Below are 24089 nucleotides of genomic sequence, written 5' to 3'. Positions count from 1 at the left end.
CAGGAGAGTAGGCACTGCCACCGCTCGGACGCACGGGCTCAGCTCGCACACCTTGTGCTGCCCCGTCTCACATCCGGGTGAGTAGAAGGCATGAGGTCCTCCACGCCAGCTCTGGGGGCCGCTGGGTCATACCTGTCCCGGGGGTTCCGGAGTGTCGCGGAGCTGGAGCTAGAGCCAGAGTGGCTGCCCTGGCGCGTGTTGGTCTATGTCTCCACGTAGGGAAAGCTGTGCCGCGGTGCACAGGGCCCGGCCACGCTCGTTCCCAACCAGCACCATGGGCAGGTCCTCCAAGTTCTTCACCCACTTCGTCCGCTCCCTGCACTGGTGGATGTCCTCCACCAGGACATGGGGCTGTGACGGTGAGCACGCAGTCAGTAAATTCGCGCGCCAGGCCATTTTAAATGTCATTTTCCTGATGCTGATGTTTTTATCGTAGTTATGTTTGTGGGACATACACTGGAATATTTGGTGCGGCAGGTATCCATTTGGGATTTGATTTTACTTTACTACGAGCTAACCAGTTAGCCTTTGATACTTCACTGATGCTGACAGAAGACCCAAGACCTCTGGGTCAGAGACAAAGGAATTTATTACTCATGGCAGGGGAAGCAGCATGAACATCACTTTCGTCCCCTCCTCTTTCCCCTAAAGTCCCATGGGGGCAACACAGAGGGTTGGCGATACGGAGAGCAACACTGAACTTGGGGAACCTGTTGTTATATAGCAAACGCTAAGCTAGACTGATTTTTGCCCAGAACGTTGCCTCGTCCCTCAAGGTTTTTCACTGCCAACAGAACCTGGGAATATACAAGGGGATAGAGTGTGTATCTATTAAAATGTACAAGAATTTTTGTGGCAGTGTTTATATTATTCCTACTATCTCAAGATTGTGAGCCACTTAAGCATCCGTCAATAGTAGAGAATCTAAGTGAATTACGGTGTATTCCTACCTGAATGAAAAGGAATGAACTACTGGTACGTAAAGCAACATGGATGAATCTTACAACCATAAGGTGAAATGACCGCTTCCAAATACAGACCATGTGTAGTGTATTGTTTCATTTATATACACTTGAAAAGCAGACAAGGCCCCAATTTAAGGAAATAGAGGGAAGATGAAAGAGAGAGGGATCCTGGAGGTAATGCCTGGGAGGGACACCAGGAAGTCTTCTGAGATGCTGATAATTTTTTTTTTCATCTGTGTGATGGTTACATGGTTGCATTCACTTTGTCACAGTTCGTTGAGCTGAATACTTAAGATTATGAGCCGTTTCCACGATTGTACCTTAACAAAAGATTTACAGGTGAAAAAACTCTTGTGGTATCTATATTGTATAAGTGAAATAATACAAAGATGTTTACAGGAAACACTAATAAACTTTCCCATCTTCCTAATCTCCAGGGGCATCCATTTTTAATAGAACAGTAGGCACCCTTTCCTATTTTCTCCTAGTCAAACAGGCAAATATAGTCATTTATACACATGTATCTCTGGTTTCTCTCTTTTGTTTCATTATTTGTGTTTACCATTATCTGACACACTCTGTCAACTTTAAAATCTAATTTTTATTTGGTAATTTGTCATGGGATTTTCTGTAAGTCAATAGCTGTAGCTGGAACTTTTAACTCTAATTTGTCTATCCACAGATTCATAATTTTACAGAAATAAGAAGACATGCTGGTGTTTATTTTTAGTGAAGACTTTTTTTATTTCTATGCATTCCCCCTTTCCCCACACAATCCCTCCTACTTCTCGAACAACCTGGTATTTTTCTCCCTGCTTATATTATCATTTATAAATATATAATGTATATATATAATCATTTATGTATAGCAAACAAAAACTTATATATAAATGTATAAAGTATGTTCACATTAGTATTCCCATAATTACAATTTTTATTTAATATTTCTACTCTACCTTTTCCCAAAATACATTTAATGTACCATTCACTCAGTGAATAATCAAAGCTCCATATAGTAGACCGAAATTCAAAATATTATATAAATGCACACAACTATTACAGCATTTTAAAGGTAGAAATAGTGTGGATAGATTTATTTCTCATCACAATTCAAATATTATATGAGGAATTGGGGGAAAGTACTTTCTTTGAATTAAACATAAGGCTTTATCAGGGTATATTGTTTGCGTCCTACCGGTAACAAATGGAAATATTAGGCTCAATAATATGCATTAATTTTTCTGTCCAGTATCTGTATTTTATTCTCCTCTCTCTGGTGGGGAACAGCTTCCTTATTAAATCATTAATGTTATTGCTTATAAGGAGTTGTAGGTAGTTAACAAGATGTTCTTTTGTTATACTTAATTTAAATTATCTCGTACCTTTTGAAAGATATAATTTCAATAATTAAGGTTAATTTCTATTTTTTAAGAAAATTATTCTGTGAATTCACATGTATTTCTTCAGAAATAAAGGCTAATTAACATATGGAATTAAAACAAAGTCATGGCGTTTTATGGTATTTTCATTTTTTTTAAGAAGGCTGATATTAACTTCATTAGAGTTTACAAAAATTTTACATTGCTTCAGAAAGTTAAGTGGAGATGAACATCAATTCAACAAGTTTAAAAGATATTCTCAGTTTCAAATTCCATCATAAATCTGTGTCAAGTATGGAAAATATGTAGACATATACCTCACGAGTTAATTTTTGTTTTGACATCGATTTCCTATCAGAGGCTAGGGATTTATAAGCTTTTCATTGTTAATTACAGGAATAATGACGTTTTATACTTTACCCTAAAAAATAAGAAGGAGATGGACTTAAGAAACAAGACTCTGAAAAGCCAGCCTAGAGTTACACAGGAGAAACAGAGAGGATTTCTCTTTGTACATCGCCTCCCATCTGATAATGTTTTCTAGGTCTGAGGTCCCAAGGAGAGGTGGGTCTGGTTTGGGGCCCCTGCCTGGAGGGAAAAGATCTGGTTGCTTTTTGTTCTATAATTTGTTATCGGGCATTGGACTTGCCTCATCCTAATGAAAGAGAAATCTGTTTTCTCTAACCTGAGATTATCAGAGCACACTCTTTTCCCTCTTTCAGACCTAAAGAGTATGGCTGGGCTCAATAATACACGGTCCATATTTTATCAGGCCTCTCACACTGAGATGCTGGGACTTCACAAAGATTGCTGCTCACCTACGGTTACTCCTCCCCATCATTTCTCTGTTCTTCTCTCTCCTGAGACCAAGCGCCAGCCGTTTTGGTGGCTCTGTTCCTTAGTCTCATGATCAAATTTCTTATTCGGAAGGAAGCACTCCATCTCTGACACCAGGCAGCTCTTTCAACAGACAGGCTGAAAACTGCAAACTGAATAACCCCAGGGGTCAGCTATTCATTATGAGGGAGGTAATCATTCATAATCATATGCCAATTGCTAGAGAGCACTGTTCAAATTTTGCTAACCAGTCACTGTGGACAGCTTTGTTATCAAATCTCCTACAATAGAATCTCACCTGACTTAGGTCTTGTTGTTTCTGTGCAATTATTGCTTTTAAGCTGACAAAAATTGCCTTGCATTAATATTTAATATTAAAATCGATGATTACTCTAGCACAGTGACAGAATGCTGCTGCTGAATGCTATTGGATTTCTCATTAATATTAATTTGTAGTTTGTAGGGAAATGGTTTAAAAACTGAGCTACACACATGTAATTCAAATATTGATTAACCGGGCCATAAATCTGTAATCATGAAAAAAATTGCTCTTAACCATCTGTGTTTGATTTTATGGTCTTAACATTTTCAAAATCCATCGTATTTCATTAATAACATGCAATGTACTTTTTGTAGTATGTTAGTTATTAGCAAATATTTTCCAATTTTTTTTTTAGATTATTTATTTGTCAGAGAGAGAAAGCACAAGAAGGGGAGCATGGCAGGCAGAGAGAGAAACAGGCTCCCTACTGAGCATGGAGCCCGATGCGGAACTTGATCCCAGGACCCTGGGATCATGACCTGAGCTGAAGGCAGACGCTTAACCAACTAAGCCACCTGGGGGTCCCAATTTTCCAGTTTTCTGACCAGCATAAATTTGTTTTAGGTTGCCAGGAATGATACAAAATTTTCTGATAAATCTTTACCTAAATGCAAATCTTTACCCGATATCAATATCATTATCAACCATGATTTATTGAATGTGTTTTAAGAACTTAGGACTGAACTGAGAATCTAATTTTCCTTCATATAGGAAAATTATGCTGTTGATCCCACACTGGTAGGGATTTGAATTGCTTTTCTTGATTGTGTAATTAACTTCCATTACGTTTAAGCTATAAATACATATGTCATGTTTGTAACATTAGATGAGTGCGTGCCCACAGAACAGAAATTAAAGATCCACCACCCTAACTGGGTGTGTTTTTAAATTCCAAACAGAAATCTTGCTTTCTATAAGACAATAGTTTATTTGTTCATTAACAAATATTTATGAATGTGTAAGGCATTATGCTGATTTTTGCAGTGGGGTAGACAAATGAATAACACATGTTCTTTAGCCTCAAGTCATCTTACTATAAACAAGGAAAATTGTTGAGGCACATATGCAATAACCATAATACAAATTCAACTTTTTATTTGTTTATTTATTTATTTTTTTACTGTCTCCCTAAGACTGTGAGAACCAGAGGGAAGGGGGCAAAATTATTGTAAGAATGAAGCTTCCTCTCAGGGTCTGTCATATTTGGGTACGCCCTCACTGGAAAACACATGCTTTAGGCCAGAGCAGTAGAACACAGACCTTAGTGTGTGTGTCACAGAGTCGCTTGGAGGATTTGCTAAAACACAGATTTCTGAGCTCCAGCCCCAGAGCTTCTGATGCCATGAGTCTAGGACGGGGGTGGGGTGGGGTCTAAGAATTTGCATTTCTAGTAAGTTTCCAGATGATGCTGAAGTTCCTGGTGGAGGAGCCACACTTTGAAAAACCACTGGGTTAGAGATTCCCAAAATTGGTTAATAGAAAAATTATATAGGGAGCATTTTCTTTCCTCCTTCCTTCCTCTGAAAACTGTCTCTTTTTCTTCCCTTTCTCCTTTCCTTCCTTATTCATTTTTTTCCTTTTGAACATGGATCTTCCTCCTTCTTACTCTTAAGAGATACAGTGGGTCTGTGCCAAAGATCAAAAATAAACACTTACAAAAAGCTTACCCTATGGTTTGCTGAATTCTGGGTTAGTTAATTTTCCTTTCTGTTGTACTGGGGAAAATTAAATAGGGGAGAGGATTGAATGAACATGGTAGGTAAGTGTAAAATAAAGGGTTTGGTTAAATAAAGTGGATAATTGTTTGTACTCTTTGATTTGGTTCACTGACAGGTGAATGCTCTGGTGTCCAAAGGTGGCAGGATTGAGAACATTCTAAAAGACCAGTTCTGACTGCTGATGGACTATGCACTCCCAGGGCTGGGGGTCATAAGGAGCTAAGGGTGGTCATGCATAGTGTAGTCATGATGAATGACTTTGAATTAATGTGAACCGTCCTCCACCTCCTCCACATCAGGGGTGTTTCTCTATTTTTAAGCAGCTTCAAGGTCCTTTGTCACTTTTCACTCTTACTATTCTTAATCCAGTAACCCACCCTTTGTGTTTCCCAAGCTAGACTATGAGAATACCACAAATAACTATGGGGCACCTTCAGGGAGCATCAGCTTTAATTAAAAGTGCACTGCTACCTTATCTCTCAAAAGAGACTCTCATGGTGAGTATTTCAAGCACCATAGATGTGTGTGTGTGTATTTTATACTTTTATGCTGGTAGGTTAGTAACAGTCTTCGTCATAAACAGTGTTTGCAACTATTTTTTCTGATTGCTGAGTATGGAAGATGACAAAACCAGCCCTGCAAAAAATGATGTAACTTCCATTACCTAAATCGCCTTCATTGTCTGTGCCTACAGAACATGGCTAGATGATATCACACTGAATTAATTGATTTAATAATTCCTTTTATCAACAGGACAGCCAGTCCTCTAAAATCAGCTTGTATGTAATCAATTACTGAACTGGTTAATATGTAAATCTAGTTAATATGTAATATGACCAAACCTATCAAAATCTGAAATCACTTCTTGTTTTAAAACAGTACCTTCTATAAGTGTTAGTCAATAAATAAGAATGGAAGTGGTCAATGTAACTGAGATATGGCGGATGACTTCAAAATAGAACAGCATTCTCCTTGCAAATGGCCTTTAGAGATTTGGTATTTCTTTCTCCTCCAAATCATAGAGTCATGCCACTGAAGGGAACTTCAATTTGATGTTCCACCAAATGGAGAAGTCTCTTCTGCATCTCCCTGAGGGATTGTCAGCTGGCTCCTGCTTTACCATTTCCAGTGACAATGAACGTATAACCGTTCTCTTATTGGGCAGCTCTAAATGATGGAAGGTAATTTTGTTTCCAAAATTTTCACAAAAATGCTAATTCTCCTGTGAGTCAGGTCTGTGTGATTCCCAACTTCACATTGTTCTCTAGTATCACAATGCCTCCTAATGCATGCATACTGCATGCCAGGAAATTTGTAGGATAATTGTTAGGAACAGAAACATTAATGAGACCCAGTGCCTTTTCTTAAGGTGTTTATAATCTGCTCATAGAAGAAATAATACATGCACATAATTATTTCTAATTCATGTGCCAAAGAGAATCTTTAAGTTGCATGAACTTTTGTTCAGATAAGGTTAAAAAGGAACTATACCCAGATGGAAAGAGGTTTCATGGAAGGGAAACCTGATAGGCAGAGATACTGAGGTCAAATGGGGAGAACATTTGAGGCAGAAGGGAGGGCGTGTGCATCGTGGGGACCAAAATATCGGGCACGTTTAGAAATAAAAAGTAAAACACCTGGAATGCAGCATAAAATAAAGATGTGAGTAAAATAGAAGGCTTTCTTTCTCAGATGGCTTGGGGTCAAATCACAGAGTACCTGGAAGCCAGAGATAGCCTTATGGATTTGATCCTCTACAGTAGCGTTCTCCAAGGTGGTGCGTCAACTCCGGGAGGTATGTAAGAGAATGCACTGGGGTGTGAAGAGATGTCAAAACTTCAGTGAATTTTCATTTTTAAACCTAAAAACTAAAAAAAAAAAGTAAGCGTTACTAAAATTTACTCTCTTGGTTCCCTCAATGACCATACTTCAAGGTCACATGTCTTATTTCATGTCCAGTATGGGAGGCATCCTGAGGGAAGAGTGGGTGCCCCGGAATGCTGAGAGGCTAAGAGGGGCTCTTCTCTCTTTGCTAGTTTTCACTAAGCTGCTCACTCAACATGCTATCTAGCTTTCAGGGAGTTTGCAGATTTGGGGGCCCAGATGGATTTATAAACTGTCATCTAATTTTAATTAAATGCATGATCACAAAATGATACACAGTTTTAAAGGATTCCTTCCAAGAATCCACGGATTGAAGACAAGACTAATGATACAATCACAGATAAATCAAAAGTGGCAGAGCTGACATTCCTTTTACCCTATGTGCAAGATGTTCATCAGCCACATTACAAAACACAGATCCGACAAGAAATAACTGTTTCAAAAAGTGATACTTGAAATATGGATATAGATCCAATTTTATTTACAATGAACCTTCTCATGAACGGTAAGAGATACATGATGCCTTTGTGAACTCTTGAGGCATTTTTTATTTTTGTCATGATAGCCCTTAAAGTAGCTATTGGAATAAACTAAGCTTGGAACAAGAACAGCAACCTCAGTTACTGTACCACAAAGTATTAACCAAAGTTTTCAGAAATAATTAGTCATATATATGCCTTAAATATAAATATATATATAATCTACTCATATAAAACAATTAAGCATAAATTATACATTATATGCTATCTAAATAAACATAAATAATATTAATGATAAAAATTTAGAGAGCTAGAATGTTCTTTGAAACATTAATAAAGTAATTATTCAAATATTTTTTATTATATCTTAGCTCAACTTTTTACATTTCTCTGCCTGTTTAAGAACATATCTAATTATTAGGACAGTCATAACTTCAATATATATTTATAAATAAGTGTGTGTTTGTATACAGCACATTCTCAAAATGTTTTACCTGATAGAGGGGTGATAGCTTTTCAAATTTCGAGAAACGACTATTCTGCATTTTGGACTAGGGATTCATTGAACGTTTTGATCCAGGAAGTGATACATCAATGCATCGAGAAATATCAAGAACTCTAGGGGAAAAAGTGGTACCAGAGGTGCTAAAAAAGAGACTATTTGATAACGAACTGTAAAGGAGAAAGAAAGGAGGTGACTGATAAATTGTTGAGATAATTCAGGGCTTGAATAAAGGAGAAAGCCGTGGAAATTGGAAGGAGAAGCTAGATGCTGTAAATACTGTGTAGGTAAGATCTGCAGGATTCCAGTAAGTGATTCGTTACTAGAGAAAGTGAGGGGAGTCACAGAAGCAAACCAAAGGTAGCCGCAAGTTTCTCCTCCAGATAATTGAACACAGGATGAGGACCTTCAGACAAAAATAGAAATGCTATGTTTTCAGTTTGGTTTATAAGAGAATAGATTTTCTTCAATTTGGGTCATGGTTTATTTAAATAAATCAGTCTATCCATTTATTCATATTAATTTTTAATTTGCTCCAAAAATGCTTAATCTACTCCCACTACATTTCAGAAACTGCATAAAGTGCCAAGTATTCAAAGCTAAACGAGATTGTTTCTAGCCTCAGGGAGCTCACAGATTAGTGGGAATAATAAAAATGTATCGATAATGATGTATAATGGGAGATGTGCAATTACAGAACCATCTGTAGGGGGATTTGCAAGCACATGGAAGGGCCACCTGGCCTGGCTGGGAACATTTTTGGAAGATGAGACTCTGGAGAAAAGTAAAAGTATGACTACGTGCTGGTAGCCAAGGGAAGAAAGGAATGTGTTCTAGGCAGAGGGGACAGAGTGGCCAAGGCATGGCGCAGGTATGTGGAAAGCTGAAGCAGAAGGATCTCAACAGAAATCAGATTCCCTGTGACAGGTGGACAGCTGAATTCTGCTAAGAGGGCATGGGCTCATTTATTCTGAAAAGAAAATCAATAGCAATCAATGAAACTTGGAAGGCTGTCAGGTCTACGCAGAACGGCAACAGGAGGAGGCAAATAAAATGAAGGGAAAAAAATATAGTTTATATCCTAAAGCTGCAGCATAGAAGTTGAACAATGAAAATTTTAACTGTGGCTATTTAAATTGGAGACATTACTATCCAGTAATTAAATGTGGTCAGTGTTAAATGAGAGAGGCTACCTGGCACCCCTACAAATGAGGATCATGGGAATAGAAGCTTGCTTCTGGAGAATACATGCATCCATATAGGGAAAGAAGCCACAAGCAGAGCTCCAGAAAGTACATGGATGCTTACAGCTTACTATTTTTTTTTTAATTTTTAAAATTTTATTATGTTATATTAGTCACCACACAATACACCATTAGTTTTTGATGTGGTGTTCCATGATTCATTGTTTTCATACAATACCCAGTGCTCCATGCAGTACATGCCCTCCTTAACACCCACCACCGGGCTAACCAATTCCCCCTCCCCTCTCCCCTCTAAAACCCTGTTTGTTTCTCAGAGTCCATAGTCTTTCATGGTTCATCTCCCCCTCCGATTCCCCCCACTTCATTTTTCCCTTCCTTCTCCTAATGTCCTCCATGCTATTCCTTATGTTCCACAAATAAGTGAAACCATATAATTGACTTTCTCTGCTTGACTTATTTCGCTTAGCATAATCTCCTCCAGTCCCATCCATGTTGATGTAAAAGTTGGGTATTCATCCTTTCTGATGGCTGAGCAATATTCCATTGTATATATGGACCACATCTTCTTTATCCATTCATCTGTTGAAGGGCATCTCAGCTCTTTCCACAGTTTGGCTATTGCGGACATTGCTGCTATGAACACTGGGGTGCATATGGCCCTTCTTTTCACTACAACTGTGTCTTTGGGGTAATTACCCAGGAGTGCAATTGCTGGGTCATAAGGTAGCTCTATTTTTAACTTTTTGAGGCACCTCCACACTGTTTTCCAAAGTGGCTGTACCAACTTGCATTCCCACCAACAGTGTAAGAGGGTTCCCCTTTCTCCACAACTTCTCCAACATTTGTTGTTTCTTTCCCTGTCCATTTTTGCCATTCTAACTGGTGTAAGGTGGTATCTCAGTGTGGTTTTGATTTGAATTTCCCTGATGGCTAATGATGATGAACATTTTTTCATGTGTCTATTAGCCATTTGTATGTCTTCTTCAGAGAAGTGTCTTTTCATGTCTTCTGCCCATTTTTTGACTTGATTATTTGTTTTTGGGGTGTTGAGTTTGACAGCTTACTATTTTTTTTTAAAGATTTTATTTATTTATTTGAGAGAGAAATAGTGGGAGAGAGAGAGAGAGAGCACAAACAGGGGGAGAGGGAGAAGCAGGCTTCTTGCCGAGCAGGGAACCCGATGCAGGGCTCAATCCCAGGACTCTGGGATCATGACCTGAGCCAAAGGCAGGTGCTTAAACCAACTGAGCCACCCAGATGCCCCTGTTTATGCCTTACTATTAAAGCGTGTATTTATGTGTGTGCCAGATGAAACTTGAAGCTGAAAGAGGATAGGAGATGTGTGAAACTAAATGTGCTTTGCCTGAAAATGTGAAACCGTTTCATGAGATGGGCAAAAATGAAAGATTATTGTTTAGTTCCACTGATGGTGGTGTGCAATCGCTCAGAATAAACTTGGCAAGTGTGGGGGCGCCTGGGTGGCTCAGTTGGTTAAGCGACTGCCTTCAGCTCAGGTCATGATCCTAGAGTCCTGGGATCGAGTTCCGCATCGGGCTCCCTCCTCGGCAGGGAGTCTGCTTCTCCCTCTGACCCTCCTCCCTCTCATGCTCTCTGTCTCTCATAAAACAAAAAACAAAAAAAAAAACTTGGCAAGTGTGTGTCACTTTACAGATTATATATTACACCCTGCACACATTTTATGTTATCAGATCCTTCTTACTCAGTAAGTCAGGTGGTGGCTGCTGTAGTTTGCAGGTGAGACTAAGACTTGCAGGCAAAATGTGGCTGCCCAAGGTCATACAGTGGCAAGGTGAGACTCAAACTGGGTTTTCTGACGCCCATACCAGAGCATCTCCCACTTCAGGAGCGGTTTTCGAATGGGCTCCACGGAGGCCTAAGGCCTTACATTTCTGCATCAGGGGCAGCGGAGGCGTGGCAGACTTCTGTAACTTGTGGGCCATCAAGCACCATTCTCCCTTCCTGTGGTGACAATACATCAATTGTTTTGGAGAATTATCTTTTGATAATTGAGGGGGTTTTTTTGTTTGTTTAAATGTATATGGATAGCTTTTGTATGCAGAAAGAAATCCTTACATCTGCATTCATTTTCATTAATAGTCAACATAATAAAATTTTGTAGTTGTAGATACAACTTATATATAAAGTAAATCCTCTTATAAATCTAGTGATTGCTAATTAATGCTCAATTAGTTTCTGGATGTAAGATATTAAATTTCCCCAAGCACTTAAATACAACTTACAGATATAAGTCATATATTATGTTAAACATTTCACAGTAAAGTCATGCAAATTGTATGTTCTCCTAAATAGTTTAAGGTCCTTGTAAATGTGATTGTTTTAATTATCTGAAACTTTTCAACTTAAAATATTTAATATATCTGGTTTTCTAAAGTACTTTAAACAAATAAGTGGAATTACAAATCTAACATACAAAATTTCCTTAAGTTCTTAAATGATACTTTTACACCTAATAATAAAGATTTGATGATTCAGATTTATTTAAACATACAAATACTGTTAAAAATTTATCAAATATTGTACCTATTAAATTTAAAATCACAAAAACACTTTAAAGTTATGTTTAATATGTCAGATTTAATATATCAGATTTAAAAAGAAGGCAACACACATTTTTTAGATGATTATATACTGCTCAAATTTCCCATTTTCTTTTTCATTTATTTTCTGCAGCTGTGGCCACCTAGATTTGCACTTAACTTTTTAAATTTGGTATAGATATATCGATTCCAAGGATTTGATTTTATCATTCTCTTTTCTCTGGTTATATTTACATCTTCCTGGAGTTGCTAAGTCTTTTATCATCTCTTTATTCAAAAAATTTCAGATGGTGATCAGAGATTCTGGACAGGGACTTGGAACCTAGTGGTCATTTCCAGAATAAATTCCTGAGCTGCCTGTTAATATACCAAACCTGTTCATATAGAAAGGAGGTTTTTCAAATCCTTGCATTTTCTCACAAATGGTTTCATCTGGCTATTCTTAGCCATTTTATTTTTACTATAATTTCTGATACAACTCTTACTGAAACTCCTTCCTAAATATAATTGCCTAATTATAGCTCTTACCCACTCAGTTGCAATTAACTTCTGCTGTCAGCTCAAAGTTAATGAAATCTGCAGGACAGTGCCCACCTCTCTCTCCCCTGTGCTGTGGTTATAACTAATATCTTTACTATGTTGTTGCTTTTGCACCTTTCTTATACAGATTGCTTCCTTATCTGTCACCCAGACCACAAATTTATAGCTGTTAGGTTGGCCAGAATTACCTTTCTGGTGTTGTGTACTATTGGGTTGGGATTGTAAATCATGATGTCCTGACCAATGGATGGGCATATGGCCAAAGCGGACTTGCTTCAGGACTTTTAATGTTGAGCTGAGGCAAAATTAAAAACAAAAAAAATGAACACACACACACATACACACAACAGAACCAGCAGGAGTGTCCTAAACACCAAGTGGTTCTAGCCACTGAGATCTATTCCTGCTGGTTCTCAGTTGAGTTTTCAGCCTTCCTTTCAGTCCTTTGAGCCTTCAGATCCTTCTACTAAGTTACCCTGCCGGTTACTTTGCAACCCCAAACTCCAAGTGATCCAGGAGCCTAGAGTAGGCTGTACAGATAAAGAAGGGGCTATACTTGGTGGAGAAAGGGCAGGAGGCCTGACCCATGCTTCAGTCAGATCAGCCACACACAGTTATCCACCCTGCCAATTTTATTTGAAGAAGATTTGAAATCATTGTATTGCTACAAAGGTGTGAGATCATTACACTCATGATTGCTAAGGTTCCAGAGAATTTTAAAGACAAATGGAAGGATGAGAACTACAGCAGGACATATGCCTGAATAAAAAAGAAAATGAGAAACTTGAGGCAGCTTTCAAAATTCATGGAGTATCAAAGAGAACAGAGAAATCAGGATATATTTCAATGTGAGAAGCCTCAATGCCTAAAGAGTGAGGACTGAGCAGTAAAGGCAAATAATTAGAGGTATGAATGGGGCACCTGGGTGGCTCAGTCAGTTAAGCGTCTGCCTTCAGCTCAGGTCACGATCTCAGGGTCCTGGGACCTAGTTCCGCCTCTGGCTCCCTGCTCAGCAGGGAATCTGCTTTTCCCTCTCCCTCTGCCTCCCCACCACCATTCACCATTCGTATGTTCTCTCTCTCCCTCTCTCTCTCTCTTCCCAAATAAATAAATAAAATCTTAAAAAAAAAATAATAAGAGGTATGAAGAAAGGGTTAGGAAGTCCTTATTAAAGATGCATAGGAAACGTGGGATCATTACTTCAAAGTCCCTGAGAGAAATACGCAGCAAAGACAGAACACACTAGGCGTAGGAGAACTTCCACAGAGAAACTGATTTAACTAAAAATGAAAGCTAAAACTCTCATACTCGATTTCTCAGCTTTTCCAGAAACTAGAGCATGGGCACATGCTTTAGTTCAACTAATCAGACACACAAACATAGAAACACAATCCAAGGACACAAAGGAACTGGCACTGTGGAGAATTTTTCCCAGAGATGGGTCTGTGGCACAGCTGTTTCCAATGACAGCACTGTCAATATGGCCAGTGGTGGGTGCAACGTACAGAATCAACCAAAGAATCTAGGGTTCAGCTTGGGGGCTAGTGACATCTTCAACAAATTGGTCGTGGAGTAATTTCAGCCATAGTTCTGGCTACATGGCTTCCCTCTGCTTCTGCCTATTTCCTGAGCTTGATTCTCCAGCTTTCACAAGGATTATTTGGTTTGTCCAATAGCAACTAATCCCTAAGGAAAAGATGGGAAAATCAAGTATTTTCTATCTGGTCTAATTGGTGCTGAAAAAATAAAACTGGCTAATATTAAGGGATGGGATTTGGGCAGCCTATGGCTTGCAATGACTAAATAAGTTAATCAAATTATCACCTGTGGGCACTCTGGAATAATATGCCTACTAATGGCAAGGCTTTGGAGGACCATGTAGCCTCCATTGCAATGGAAGTTCTTTTTTTTTTTTTTTTAAGATTTTATTTATTTATTTGACAGAAAGAGATAGCGAGAGCAGGAACACAAGCAGGGGGAGTGGAGAGGGAGAAGCAGGCTTCCTGCTGAGCAGGGAGCCCGATGTGGGGCTAGATCCCAGGACCCTGGGATCATGACTTGAGCCGAAGGCAGACGCTTAACGGCTGAGCCACCCAGGAGCCCCTGCAATGGAAGTTCTTAATAATCAGATGAACAAAATGATTCTGGATGTCAGTCATCCTTCTTCCTAACTACCCACAAAGTTTGTTCACTTGGGCCCATGAACAAAGATTCTTAGTCTTGGATTACTCATCAACAACAGAGTACTAGTTACATGACAACATGGTAATGATCCTTATGCTGCAGGGTAGTTATCAAGATAAGAACAGCATATTAAAAAGATCTAGCATTGAGCCTGATTATCAATACATTTGAATGCTAAGAAATAGGAGCTATTGCTATTAATGCAGTGAAAAGTAGAGAGGGTTGAAAATTCTACCACTCACAGATGTGGCTTAATAAATCATACATTTTGATGAAGCCACAGTGACCACTATTACGTGACTTCCACTTATTTCAGAAGCCAAAGAGCAAGAAAGCTTAAATAACCATCCAAAGGAGAAGAGGGGGATTTTGGGGAGGTCCTCCTTTCAACCATGACTTGGAAGGTAAGAATCTCCATGTTTTACTCTACAGCATCGTTCCTCTGTAGGGACGTGAGACTCCTTCACTCTTCAACATGCATGTATTTATTTTCCCATGAAATTAAAATATTTAAATCAGAGCCTGTCTTTTCATTCTTTTAGTGCTCTAGTATATTAAAGAGCTCAATATATGAACTTATCTTTCACATTTTCACGAAAAGAAAACTTTTATGTTTAATTTTATGTATATACATATATAACAGGTTTCTGATGAGGCTCACCCAAATATTTACTTTAACTTTGGAAAAATATTGATTTTAAGCACTTAACTTATAATTTATAGTTAGCCTTATAGAACATATGATAATTAAGGAAACATTAAAAAACATACAAATGGCTTTGAATGTTTAAACTGTACAATAATTTCCATCCTCATACTACCACATATTATTCTAATTTTCAAATGATTTTGTTTCTTTTTTTTACAATTGCAAATTCAGAGAAGTACAAGTGAGCAAAGAAAATTAGGCCATATTACTCTACCTGAATAATCTCTGTTAATATATTCAGTAGCACATGGGGAAGATTAGAAATTTTCAATCCATTTGGAAAGGTACAAAATAAAAAGTGAAAGCGTCCCTTTCACAGGAATGCCATCCTGAAAAAAACGAAAAAGCTTAAGTTTACATGTATCTACAAGGGATCATACGCACTATATGCACCATAATTCACCTTGCTTTTTTTTTTTTTAAGATTTTATTTATTTATTTGACAGAGAGAGACACAGTGAGAGAGGGAACACAAGCAGGAGGAGTGGGAGAGGGAGAAGCAGGCTTCCCCGCTGAGCAGGGAGCCCGATGTGGGGCTCGATCCCAGGACTCTGGGATCGTGACCTGAGCCGAAGGCAGACGCTTAACGACTGAGCCACTCAGGCTCCCCTAATTCACCTTGCTTTTTTCACAGATTATATTTTGGAATTATTTCCACATTAGCATTTAAATTTCCTTCACAGCAGATAAATTGCATAGCATAGTACTGAGTGAACAGACCATAATTTATTTATTCAGTACTTTACTGATGGACACTGATTGTTTCCAGTTTCTCTTTCTCTTGCTCCCCTCCCTCCCTCCTCTTTATTTTCCCTCAGTAGCACTTTACAATTTTCTTCAACATTTATTGAATTCACAGGGCCTTTAGGGTCTTTTCTTTTTGCTAATTGAGCCATTTCTTCTTTATTTGCCAGAATTGGGATAAGTGATTTTGTCAGGTATATATATGTAATACACACACAAACACACACACACACACATACACACACATACATGTATATGTGTCTATCTATACATACACATATGGCATAAGGCAGATTAAGGACCAAAGCTAAATGGTTAGTGTTTCAGAAAAATACTAAACAAGTTCAGATATTTTACTCTGATCCAAATTTTAAAAAGTGAGAGAAGAAATTTAAAAATAACCATATTTGTTATCTAGACCCTCCTGAGAATTTATTTTTCATCTTCTTACTCACTTCCTCATCTGTTACTCTACAACTACACTGGCTTTGGCCAATTCGTGGAACACCCGAGTTTCTTCTTGTCTTTGGACCTTTGCATTTACACTTTCTCCTACCTGGGAATGATTTCACCCTATGTTTCAGATTTTCCTTCAAATCTCAGGTTAGATGTCAACTCCTTACCAGACCTTCCTACCAGACCTTCCTCCTCCCACTATTCTCTTTCAGTGCATTTCAGCACCCTCCGAGCGCTCATCACAATCTTGTTAACATTTAACTCCTTTTTCTCAGACATATAATGTAGATCCCCCAATACCTACCTGAGTACCTAGCATGTAATATGCTTCAATAAATACTTAAAAAACAAGAGAATTCAGGTAAAGTGGATTTAATTACTGTAGAACTAACTTTTACTGAATTTATATGCCAGGAACAGGTGTCAGTGTATGTTACTCATGCTTAGCTTAGACTTTTCATTGATTCAGGATTCCGAAATCCTTTTAATCCCATAAATCTTAATACCCAAACTTTAAATATAATTTAAATTTCAGACCATTTTGAGAAACCTCCCACCAGTCTCCCCTTCCCACCCTAAGGATCCACCCGCTTACCCCTAACTTCCCCAACCGCCCCGCCCTTCCAGCAGCCAGGCTGAGCTAGGCGGTGCGCAGAGCCTTCCGCGACCCGGGGCGCATGCGCGGCAGACCGTGCACATGCGCAGTACTCGCGCAGCTGGCGTGCGTCCCAGCCTAAGGCTGAGGTGGCCGCCACGGAAGGGGGGGCGGGGCCTGCGACGCTATGGCCGAGGGTGGCGGGGAGGTAGTGGCAGTACCCGCGTCCGGGGCTGCCAACGGCCTCAGCAATGGGGCAGGCGGCGTCCCGGCGCAGACCAGTAACCCGCTGTCGCGGAAGCTGAATAAGATCCTGGAGACGCGGCTGGACAACGACAAGGTAACCAGAGCTGGCAGGGCCGGGGTCCCGCGTCGCCCGCCGAGCTGAGGCTGGCCGGGGGCGGCGTCTGTTCGGCACCCACTCCCTCATCCCTTCGTCCCTCCGTGGAGGGGACCGCAGACCCGCGGTCTTCCTTGTCTTCCGCGACCTCTTGTCTTCAATTGACAAGAGAATCACTTAAGAGAATCTTAAGTGCCCGTAAGAAGGGGGAGGCCGAGGAATCCCTGGAAAAGCGAAGAGGTGTCTTGGGTGTCCCCTCCCTTTGAAAAACCTGTTCCTGGAAGGCTCTCGCTCCGGGAGGCAAACGGTGGAGTCTCCTACCCGGGAGGTGTTCGGGGGTCCGAACAGGGGGAGAGGAGAGCCCAGGGCAGGATTAGAAACCCGGGGCGCCTGGGTGGCTCAGGTGGTTAAGCGACTGCCTTCGGCTCAGGTCATGATCCTGGAGTCCCGGGATCGAGTCCCACATCGGGCTCCCTGCTCAGTGGGGAGTCTGCTTCTCCCTCTGCCCCTCCCCCCTGTTCATGCTCTCTCATTCTCTCAAATAAATAAAATCTTTAAAAAGTTTCTGGCAGGGCGCCTGGGTGGCTCAGGTGGTTAAGTGACTGCCTTCGGCTCAGGTCATGATCCTGGAGTCCCAGGATCAGGTCCCGCATCGGGCTCCCTGCTCGGCAGGGAGTCTGCTTCTCCCTCTGACCCTCCTCCCTCTCATGCTCTCTGTCTCTCATTCTCTCTCTCAAATAAATAAATAAAATCTTTAAAAAAAAAAAAAAAGAAAAGAAACCCATGCAAGAGTAAATTACAAGACTAGGCAGCGTCAATCGGGGTGAGGAGGAACTGGAGAACCGGGGTAGGCATAATTGAGCATTTCCACTGACGGGTGAGAACGACTGAAGTAATTGCAGCGCGGAAGGGACTACCTGCTCAGGGCTCAGATGAAATACTATGTACTACTAGTTTTTGTTGTTAGCTAAGCTCCGCCTGTGATATGTGGGCTCATGCTGTGTTTCTTCACAAGATAAACCGTCCACATCCTCTCCAAGTACCTCCTGAAACTCACCCATCCAGCTTCTGTCGTAGCTGGTTGTCTCTTCTGTATCATTGAGTCTTTAGGTAAATTGGTCATGCCATAAAGAAAAAATATATGTAGAAGTGAGAGAACTTTATAGATAAATTTGTAGGTAACCGAAAATAAGCTGTCAATAAGAATTTGTGTATAAAAAAACAACATAATATAGTAAGACGGGCTCTGGGGCCGCCTATTTATTAGATATAACCATCAAACTGAAGCATTATGATTTGAGTAAGCCCCTTAATTTCTCTAAGCTTATTTTTCATCATTTCTAAGTTGAGAATACTGCTGGTAACTTTCTCAGGGTTGTTGTGAGGATTCAATTGACAAGAGAATCTTAAGTGCTCAGCAGAGTGCCCAGCACTTACCATTTCTTATTAAATGTTAATTTTATCATACAGCTTATTGTTTAATGTGTCTAATACTGACACCTATTATCTCATTTAATACAGCTGCTGTGATGTAGATAACATTATCTCCTTTTTACTCAAGAGAAAAATAACGTATTGAAAGAGTGTAACAAGGTTAAATCATGTAACCAATAACTGGTGGAGCTGTAATTTGCAGCTGTCTCTGTGATTTTGTTCATTCATCGCTTTCGGACTACTTCTTTGAGCCAGGCCTAGGACATTTCAAGGTTATAGTCAAAAGAAATGGTTTCATTTTATGGTTTTTCTTTTTTTTGTACATAAATCTTTGTAATGCTTTCTTAAATATTAAGTTGAATTTAAATAGCTTTACTATTTTTGTCAGTCCAGCCAATATTGCAAAATAACATTTTAACTGAAACACAGAAGGGTAAGCCCATTACAATATATGTTAGTTCAGGTGTAGGAATTTATATTTGGAGTTAGATATTCTGGGCTTGGTCTTCTCCCTTCTCTCCTCTATGCATATTCTCTCTGTAGGAGAACTCTCACTTTCATGGTTTTAAATAACAAAAAGGGTGATGATTCTCAAATTTATAACCCTGTTCTTGACATCTCTACTGAGCTCCAGATTTGTATAGTCTGTTGCTTACATGACACTTCTAATTAGTTACCTGATCAACATCATAAAAACTTAACATAGCCAGACTCTTGGTTTTTCTCCAAACTGGTTCTGCTTTCTACTGTTAGTAAAGAACATCACTTACCCAGACAAGCAAAAAGTGTATAAATAATTTTTGATTCCTGTTATTTTTTTCACTTCTTACATTCAGTCCATTAACGAATCCTCTCGGCTCTACCTTGAAAAAAGTTGTTTTGGAATATCTCCTTCTTTTCACCTGCAGTGCTACTTTCTTGTTCATTTTAGTTTCTTCCTACTTGCTTCCTTTCTTGCCTTCCCCCCCCCCCCCATCTGCTCTCCTCACAAAGTTAGAATAAACTTTTAAACATATAAAGCACATTACATTACTCCTTTCCCTAAAGCCTCTAGTAGTGTCCCACAGCTTCAGTCATACTGGCCTTTCTGCTGCTTTAGGGTCTTTGTACTCACAGCTTTTTCTGCCTGTGAACTGTTTTGTCCCCATGGATGCCTTTCCTATTTACTTAGGCCTCAGTTCAAAAGTCACCTCAGAGAGGCCTTCTCTAAGTTCTGCTCCCAGTTACTCAGTTCCTAGCCTGGAGGCTACAGGTGGTACTTCTTTCTTATATATATCCTTCCAGAGATAGTTTACACATTCATCAGGAAGTATGCACGTATATAGTCCTTTTTCTTTTTTAACAGTTGGTATTAGAACTGTTTGTGTACCTTGCTATTTCACTTACTGTATCTTGAAGTTTGTATTATATAAGTACATAAAGAATTTTCATCTTTGCTAAAATGGATATATCATAATTTCTTTAACCAGTTCACTTTAGATGGACATTAAGGGTATTTGCAGTCTTTAAAATTACAAACAATTTTGCAGTGATGTATACATGCCGCAATATAAAAGTAAGTAGATCCTTAACAGTGTTTTGGAAATAAGTTTACTATTCAGTAATGTGAAGATCACCTGGTATTTTTTGCTTATTTAATGGAAATATTTGAAAATAATTTCATTAAAATTTGGCTTGAGATTAGGAAAACATTTGAAAATTGGCCCCAGTAATTGTCTTCTATTATCAATTGTGTAGGAGATGTTGGAAGCTCTCAAGGCACTTTCAACCTTTTTTGTTGAAAACAGTTTACGGACTCGAAGAAATTTACGTGGAGATATTGAACGCAGAAGTTTGGCCATCAATGAAGAATTTGTCAGCATTTTCAAGGAGGTGAAGGAAGTATGTAAATTCTTTTCATTTAACATTTATTGAGAACTTATTGTATGCCTAACTCTGTGCTAAGTATTTTTATGAATTGGGTTGATATGTTTGCTGTTCACATACCATGTTCAAATAGAAAACTTAACTACTTACTCCAGAAGCATCAGGTCCTTCAGTTAGTGTGATTTTGGAATCTGTGACCTCCACTAATGCTGCTTCTTAGAAAGTTGTAACATTTGTTCTAGGATATTCTCTTAGAAATTTTTGCTTTTCTAACAACAAAAACAAGAAAAAACATTTCTTTAAATGATTTTCCAGTGGAAATTTTTCCTCACTGAATAAACCTCCTTTGGATAATCACTTCTCCATTGAAGATTAATTAGGATTGAGTTACTTTAGCACATCATAAATTAGGAAATTTTCAGATTAATTAAGATCAGTTACTTCTGGCATAAGTAATAATTTATCATACTTGAGTAAGCAGACTACTCACTGTAGGGTAAAAATGAATTTTATTATGTTATATTTTACTTATGCAATATTTTGTTAATTTTATTAATATCACATTCTGTATGAGTTGTATGAAAGTGTTATATATAGTTTCAGTGAATAATTAATAAACAGATGATATTTAATAGTTTAGAAAGATTTCATTGACTGAAGGTTGGAAGGACAGTTTGGTAGTGTTTGTAAGAATAGAAAGGGTATCCATGAGCACATCCAGATTGTGGTCCTAAATACCGTTTCCCACTGAAAGGAACAATCTTACAAATATCAGAAAGCAGGGAAGCTATCTGAGACCCTTGGGAAAGTGACAGAAGAACTTTGGAGCTAACTAGATGAGGCTTCTCTTGTCCAGAGATAGGATGATTAGAGCATCAGTAAGAATAACTCAGTGGACTAAAACATACCAAACATGTTTAAACCCACAAATTCATACTAATCTAAAAACCGAACAGAACCCTCATTGGTTATATTTCGTGGATATAAGGGAACTAACTTATTTTGAAAACTGCTAAATAAAAGGAAAGAGTCAAGCGTTTATCCTGTCTTTTGTTCCATTTACATACAGTTGTTGAGGGGAGGCTTCTCTTTATAGCTTTATTCTAATAAATGAAGAAGGAATGATAGAAGATGAGAAGATTTTGCCACCACTGTTAAATTTATGGATCTAGTTCAAGGTTTCTCAACTTGGCACTATTTTACATTTTGGGTCAGACAAGTGGGGACTATCTTCTGTGTTTGGGATGTTGAACAGCATCCAGGGCTTCTATCCACTAAATACCAGTAGTACCACTTCTTCTTCAGTTGTTCACCCATGAATGTCTACAAACACTGCCAAATGCCCCATCGGGGGACAAAATTGCCCTGGTTGAGCACCACTGGTCTAGCTGTTGGTCACCACTAGCAGCTAACCTCACAAAAAGCTGCTAACATCATATCTGTCACTCCTAATAAGGGTATACAACACCACCTATGAAAAATTCTTGCCAGAAAATTGAACCAGAATATAATCAAGCTTCTAGATCTAACTGCCTGTTTATAGGAAATACTGGGGTCAGAGAAATATGTTAACACCACAAATATGTAGTCAGCGAATATAAAGTGTAGGGAACTGTAGAGACAAATGAGCTGGTTTCTTCAACAAATAAATTGTAAGAAAAAGAAAAAGAGAAGTAGGGGGAAGTGAGACTGTATAGATTAAAAAAAGAAATGAGAAATTGCAGCAAGTTGCTATTTGTGAATCTTGGTTCCTGACTTGCAATAATTATTTAAAAATTGGGACAGCTGGGGTGATTGGAACACTGACTAATTTGATATTAAGAGATTATTGTTAAATATTTAGATGTGAAAATGGCATTATGTTTTTTGAATCTTCTTAGAAGCATATACTGATGTTTATGAATGAAATGATAAAATATCATGAACATAAAATAATTCAGTTTGTGAGGGAGGGAGAAAGGAATGGGGGAGAAGTAGAAAGTGGGTAGAGAAATAGATGAAACAAGAGTGGTCGAAGCCGGGTGATATGTATATTGGCATTCATATTATCTCAACTTTTGGATATTTTTGAAAATTTTCCACAATAAAAAGTTTTTAAAAAGTTTATCATACACCAGTTGTATTTCCCAAGCCTATAATTTTATTTAATTGGGGGGCAGGGGAAGACAGTTTGCCCTAAGTTCAAATAAAGACTTTATACGTAATATACAGGCCATTGAATTACAGTCATCAAAACTCTGCATTGAAGTCAGATATTCAGAGATGTAATTTATATTATTCCATATACATGGACCTGACAAATCAGGTCCATTTGGTATATTATTATGGCTAAAGTAAATATTAGGAGTATTCTTGACCTAGCTGGCTGATAATGTCATAGTGCTATTCGTATTAGATTACACAGTGAAATTTAAGGGAATAGTGAGATTAGTTTACTTAGGTTTCTGCTATTGCTAATATTGATATTTTGAAATCATGCTTTTTTTTTTTTTTTTTTTTTTACTGTTCACCTCAAAGCAATTTAGGACTTCATTTAATGATTTGATTTATATGCTATCTGTTAAGTATAGTGAGTAACATTTGAAAATATTGGTGCTATGATATTTATAATTCAAAGTACTTCATAGAAAGAAGGGAGAAAAATCTTACTTCTAGAACTTAGATTTATGCTCATATTCTGATAAGTGGTTTTCTAACTGGTTTATCCTCACACTTTGTTTATAGCCTCACTGGGGAGCTTTCTTATCTCTTGCCCTCTGATTGGCTCATTCCTTCATAAGCCAGTCATGTTTCTATTTGAAGGCCTGGGTATTCTGTTGAAAGGGATTGTCTGCTGTCTACCACTGAAACTTCCTTGTGTATGTTTCTGTTGTGTGACACCAAATTGAATTGGGGAAAAAAAAGATAGTAGTGCAGTATAAAGCTAAATATGATTTTGTGATGTCATTTTTTCATATAGTATTTTTCATTGATTCAATAAGGACTGGAGAGGATGGTTTGGTAAAAAGTGTAGAGCCTGGGAGACCTGTTGGAAAACTTTTTTTTTTTTTTTATCAGTTCACGTAAGAGATACCAATTGACCTGAACTAAAGTAGTAGTTGTTAGAGTAGTAAAAAAGAAATGGATAAGATACATGCAGTAAGGGTATAAATGATAGGACTTAATGACCAGTTACATTCCCATGTACCTGGAGGGGGCTAGAGGAGGAAGTACACAGGGAGAGAATGTAACTGAGATTGCCAGCTTTGTGGCATGATCTACCGTGTGATGACTTTCCACAAGGTAGAGGAGGCACGATTTTTAGTTTATTGGGTTTTCGTATTTGCTTGTTTTTATTAATTAAAAGTTAGA

The 24089-nt window shown here is 38.5% G+C and overlaps 1 protein-coding gene across 1 annotated transcript in view; it reads left to right on the top strand.

Annotated features, from left to right (window-relative positions):
• Nucleotides 1-17277: 17277 nt before the first annotated feature.
• The window catches only part of COG6 (component of oligomeric golgi complex 6), an 89677-nt gene continuing 82865 nt past the window's right edge, over nt 17278-24089 (top strand). The window contains exons 1-2 of the mRNA XM_035003492.1: nt 17278-17438; nt 20610-20753. Coding sequence (XP_034859383.1) covers nt 17286-17438; nt 20610-20753 — 297 coding nt within the window. The 5' untranslated portion in view covers nt 17278-17285. The remainder of the gene's footprint in view (nt 17439-20609; nt 20754-24089) is intronic.

Source organism: Mirounga leonina, unplaced genomic scaffold (assembly GCF_011800145.1).
Source record: "Mirounga leonina isolate KUSES-001 unplaced genomic scaffold, KU_Mleo_1.0 Mir_127, whole genome shotgun sequence".
Taxonomy (NCBI): Eukaryota; Metazoa; Chordata; class Mammalia; order Carnivora; family Phocidae; genus Mirounga; species Mirounga leonina.
The sequence above is the reverse complement of the archived record's forward strand: the minus strand, read 5'-3'. Positions and strand labels throughout refer to the sequence as shown.